Raw genomic sequence first — 6,000 nt, 5'->3', positions numbered from 1 at the left:
TAACCCATCCCCCCACCCCCTCCCCTCTAAAATCCTCAGTTTGTTTCTCAGAATCCACAGTCTCTCATGGTTTGTCTCTCCCTCCGATTTCCCTCCTTCATTTTTCCCTTCGTTCTCCTAATGTCCTCCATGCTACTCCTTATGTTCCACAAAGAAGTGATACCATATGATAATTGACTTTCTCTGCTTGACTTATTTCACTTAGCATAATCTCCTCCATGTTGATGTAAAAGTTGGGCATTCATCCTTTCTGATGGCTGAGTAATATTCCATTGTATAGATGGACCACATCTTCTTTATCCATTCATCTGTTGAAGGGCATCTCAGCTCTTTCCACAGTGTGGCTATTGCGGACCTTGCTGCTATGAACAGTGGGGTGCATATGGCCCTTCTTTTCACTACATCTGTGTCTTTGGGGTAAATACCCAGGAGTGCAATTGCTGGGTCATAGGGTAGCTCTATTTTTATTTTTGAGGCACCTCCACAACTGTTTTCCAAAGTGGCTGTACCAACTTGCATTCCCACCAACAGTGTAAGAGGGTTCCCCTTTCTCCACAACCTCTCCAACATTTGTTGTTTCTTGCCTTGTCAATTTCTGCCATTCTAATTGGTGTAAGGTGGTGTCTCAATGTGGTTCTGATGTGAATTTCCCTAATGGCTAATGATGATGAACATTTTTTCATGTGTCTGTTAGCCATTTGCATGTCTTCTTTTGAGAAGTGTCTCATCATGTATTCTGCCCATTTTCTGACTTATTTGTTTTTTGGGTGTTGAGTTTGAGAAGTTCTTTATAGATATTGGATACCAGCCCTTTATCTGTAGTGTCATTTGCAAATATCTTCTTCCATTCTGTGGATTGCCTCTTTGTTTTGTTGACTACTTCCTTTGCTGTACAGAAGCTTTTTATCTTGATGAAGTCCCAAAAGTTCATTTTTGCTTTTGTTTCACTAGCCTTTGGAGATGTATCTTGAAAGAAGTTGCTGTGGCCGATGTCAAAGAGGTTACCGCCTATGTTCTCCTCTAGGATTTGGATGGATTCCTGTCTCACGTTGAGGTCTTTCATCCATTTTGAGTTTATCTTTGTGTATGGTGCTAGAGAATGGTCGAGTTTCATTCTTCTGTATATAGCTGTCCAATTTTCCCAGGACCATTTATTGAAGAGACTGTCTTTTTTCCATTGCATATTTTTCCTGCTTTGTCGAAGATTATTTGACCATGGAGTTGAGGGTCCATAACTGGGCTCTCTATTCTCTATCAATAAAAGAATAAAGTCATCTGCCCATGACAACCCTGAAACTGTGAGAAGTCTCTCTCAAGATCTCTACAAATCCCTGTATCCTTCCCCAATTGCTCATTTTCCTTCAAATAACAGCATTTAAAAACAAAGATACCAATTTTTTTTTTTTAAGATTTTATTTATTTATTTGACAGAGAGAGACACAGCGAGAGAAGAGACACAAGCAGGGGGAGTGGGGGAGGGAGAAGAAGGCTCCCCGCTGAGCAGGGAGCCCAATGTGGAGCTCGATCCCAGGACCCTGGGATCATGACCTGAGCCGAAGGCAGACGCTTACCGACTGAGCCACCCAGGCGCCCCAATACCAATTTTTTTTTAAGATTTTATTTATTTGACAGAGAGAGCAAGAGAGGGAACACAAGCAGGGGGAGTGGGAGAGGGAGAAGCAGGCTTCCTGCTGAGCAGGGAGCCCGATGCGAGGCTTAATCCCAGGCCCATGGGATCATGACCTGAGCCGAAGGCAGACACTTAACAAGTGAGCCACCCAGGAGACCCAAAACAAAGATACCATTTTATATTTAGTTTTTTTTTTTTTTTAAAGATTTTATTTATTTATTTATTAGAGAGCGAGCGAGCGAGAAACAGCATGAGAGAGGAGAGGGTCAGAGGGAGAAGCAGGCTCCCTGCCGAGCCGGGAGCCCGATGTGGGACTCGATCCCAGGATCCTGGGATCATGACCTGAGCCGAAGGCAGTCGCTTAACCAACTGAGCCACCCAGGCGCCCTATATTTAGTTTTATTGGCTTAATCTTCCAAACATAATAATGCTTTTCATGAAAAACAATTTTTGGGTATTTCAAACTTAAGCTTTTGTGGGGTTGGTCTTTTAATCTAATATTCCATTTCAAACCCCTTTTCAATGGAAAAATGTATTCAAAGCACTATCCAATTAATTAGTAAATGTTTCTGACATATAAAAGTCCTCACACTAAGAACATTCTAAAAATGTGCACCTCCTGCAATTTAAGACTAAATGTTAAACTTCTTTTAGAGCATCAGAAGTAATTTTGTGGAAAATCATAAGGTGATTACCATGGATATGTCTTCTTTAAGAGGGCAAAGAAAAAAAAAGGTTCAGACTTTTTGTAGCCTTGTAGAAAAGTCTGGGCTTGCCATGCTGAAGAGGAATAATAATCACATTTTAACCTAAAGTTGAACAATTCATAAATATACTCAAACTGGCAATCTATTAAGGGAAAATCAAGTTTATACAGTTTATACAGTTCATGTTGCAAAGCAAAACATAAGCCTTACCTTAACACAACCTTCCAATGCACTCAATTTAAACACTGCCTGAAATGGTTTTCGGTCAACAGGACATGAAGCCAGTATCTGAAAAATGATTAGCAAATTATAACTTCACAAATGTTTCTTTAGAATAGATCAAAATTAAACTATAACAAATGCATTTATAATAAGTTTTCCACTGGAAAAGGAAATAGAAAAATAATTTCTCTTCTTTCAAAGATAAAATAATTTCCACCTATACCATGTCAGAGTAATAAATGTCTTAAATTTGTTCAATTCATTCAGACATTTATTAAGCACCTACTGTATGCTAGATAAGTGCACTACAACAATCAACGAGAGATAAAATCTCCATTATCAAGATATCAAGATAATACCACTTAGACCTGCTTGCCCAGCTGAGAACTACTGGTATACTGAAAGGAGAACTACACTAAAATCAACAGCTCTTATGACCTAAAGCACTTGGGCAACTGTAGATCAGCTGCAAAAGAATGGTTTGGACAGGTCCCATACAGATTTTGATATTCTATGACTTAATATTTCTCCCCAAATCAATTCTTTTGAATAAACAGTTATACCAGCAATAACTTCTCCAGAAGTAGTTTCCTATATATCCTTTAGGGGATAGCCACCACATATACGTATATATGGTGTATCTTTTAATATATAAGTAATATTAATTCATAGGCTGAACTGAATTTTTTCTCTTAATTATCTATCTTAAATTGGTTTATATTATTATTTCTGAATGGTCCCATTCTCAATTAATAGCATGGTATGCTTAAGGGTTTTAATTTACACTTCCTTTTATATAAGTAAGACTGGGCATATTTTCATATTTTTAAGAGCTTTTCAAAGTTCCTTTTTTTAAAATTCTTTATTCATGCCCTTAGCCTAACTTTTTTATTAGGTTTCTGGCCTTTTTAAAATTGAATTGTATGCGTTTTTATAGATTAAGGAAAACTGTCCTTTGATCACTCTGATTCTAAATGAACTTTACTTTGATAAAATTATTTCCTATACTTTCAAAATAAATACATATCAACTATAGGAGTTTCTGTGATTAGAGTATTTAAATATTTGTATAGGAATAGGTTTATATTATTTAAATAATTTAATATGGAGTATGTTGCCCATTAGAGTAGGAGGGAAGATTCTGTACCATATAAAAATACCAAAAGGTGATATTATTAGTACTTACGGTTATAAAAGTAAAACAGGATTTTAACAATGAATAGCAACAGTCCCACAAGATAGTAATGGAATTTGATAAATGAATATTCTCTAGTGAAAAATGTTGTCATTTTTGCCTCTCTGGACTTTGGAACGTATCAAGATATGCTTATACAAGCACAGTAGATCAGACTATATGAGCCTTTGATCATAGAATACATTTTCACAAAGCCTGTGAATCACTTTGGGAGCTGCCAAAATATAAATTGAGTTACTTTTTACTACTCTAAAAAGTAGTTTTTCTTTTCCTGTTAAGTAGGCCTTGATAAAATGCTTTACCCACATCTGAATTAGGAAATGTGACCTTACTGCATTCAATCAGTTCAGACTGGTAGAAGCCAGCTCAGCTTACTTCCAAGTACTATGGATTTAGGATGCTATTACTTCCCTTACAGAAAACTTGACCTTAAGAAGCTTTGCAACAAGTAGTGACAAAGCTGTCCACGTCTATTTTAGTAATGCACTGCAAATAGTAATTCTAGTTCAAGGAATTCAACTATGTGATTGTTGTTTACCATATTAGCATTTACTGTATGAAATTTCTTAAACTAGAAGTTGTATTAATATATTTATAATTCAAAATAATATTTAAAAGTAAAAATTTTCAGGGCGCCCGGGTGGCTCAGTTGGTTAAGCGCCCAACTCAGGTCAGGACCTCAGGGTTGTGGGGTCAAGCCCCGTGTCAGGCTTCACGCTGGGTGTTGAGCCTGCTTAAGATTTTCTCTCCCTCCTGCCCCTCCCTCTCTCTGACTCTCTCTCTAGTTAAGAAAAAAAAATTTTTTTATTTAAAAAAAAAAACTTTCAAGTTCCTATAAATAACTAAAGTTTCAGAATATACTTATTTCTATTTTAAAGGTAAATTCAGATAAACATTCAAAAAAAGGTAAAACAAGGGCAGATGAAAGCTTTGTTTCTATCCATGTTTTTTAAAAAACGATTAACAAAGATGTACGGAAGCTCTGAATTTACTGTCTACTTTCCTATCTTGCCCTGATAAGTAACCCTGAGCAAGTTATAGACTTTGTGTGTCTCAGTTACCTCATCTGTGAATATGCAGATAATAGAACCTCTCTCTAAGGTTCTTATGGGAATTAATGGAATTAATCTTAGAAGAGTGTATGGCATATACTAAGCATTGTGTAAAATCTTCTAAATATCAACTAACTTCACTGCACAAACAAAAACAAAAAAAGCTTAGTTCATTAACAAAAAGACAACCTACCATATAATGTATACATGCACGTGAGAGACAGGAGTTCTTAATGATTTTTTGTTGGAATTTGCAAAGTTCATGACATATATGGAAACTAAAATATTTCATTTTATCTATTTCAATTTGTAACACTAAGATGGAACAAAGAAAGAAAGCCACTGTGTTCAAGAAATTTACTCTATATTAGGTGCATCGAATCTTTCAAAAACGCTGAAATTACATAACTGTATTTTCTTCCTTATGAAATTTCCTCGTTTAACACCAGCTAAATGGCACTCCTGTCTTGAAAACTGACAGTCTGAACCTGAGCCATTCCATTTTGATTGGTTTCAAATAATAGGGTTCTGAGTAAGATTTTGGTTTTGTTCTCTTCTCCTTAAACAAAATTGCCACAGATTTAAGGTTTCATTTGAAGAAAAGGCTCCACTGCTCTTACAAAAACAAAACAACAACAACAACAAAAATAGTCGGAAAACCACTGTTATCTGTTATCAACAATTTGTATATACTTACATTTTCTAAATCTAGTTAGTACTAGAAAATAAGTTAATAGATTTTCTTTAGCTCAGGCTCAGCCATCAGAAAAAATGCTGAAACCAAGTTATCCTCCCCAGTTAAGGAAAGCATAGGTCAGAAAACAAGCTACCTATAGTAGACAAAGTATCTTTGCTATGGCTACTTAGAAATGATGATATCCAATTCTGACCTCAGAACAGTTTAACAAAACATTTCAAAGGGGAAACAGAAAAGAAATTCGGTTATCCGAGTTAAGTCTTCATAACATACTTCAATAAATTAAGATTGACTAAAGAAGAATACAAAAGAAATCAAAACAGATTTTTAAAAAATTAAGTAGATCACTAATTTTTTGTTAATGTATACTATAAGAAAAGTACACATGGCAAAGTTCAAAGACACCATCATTAACAGGTATTAATGCATAAAATTACACATAACGTGATGATCAAATGCCTTTACTAGAAAGTTTTACAAATAGGGTTTTAAAAATG

General features: G+C 35.6%; 1 protein-coding gene across 4 annotated transcripts in view; it reads right to left on the bottom strand.

Moving 5' to 3' along the window:
- Window positions 1–6,000, bottom strand: part of SCAF11 (SR-related CTD associated factor 11) — a 76,579-nt gene that overhangs the window by 32,979 nt on the left and 37,600 nt on the right. For all 4 annotated transcript variants that reach the window (XM_035002816.1, XM_035002815.1, XM_035002817.1 and 1 more), the window contains one exon: window positions 2,548–2,625. In XM_035002816.1, coding sequence (XP_034858707.1) covers window positions 2,548–2,625 — 78 coding nt within the window. The remainder of the gene's footprint in view (window positions 1–2,547; window positions 2,626–6,000) is intronic.

This window comes from Mirounga leonina, unplaced genomic scaffold, assembly GCF_011800145.1.
Source record: "Mirounga leonina isolate KUSES-001 unplaced genomic scaffold, KU_Mleo_1.0 Mir_126, whole genome shotgun sequence".
In the NCBI taxonomy this organism is placed as follows: Eukaryota; Metazoa; Chordata; class Mammalia; order Carnivora; family Phocidae; genus Mirounga; species Mirounga leonina.
The sequence above is the reverse complement of the archived record's forward strand: the minus strand, read 5'-3'. Positions and strand labels throughout refer to the sequence as shown.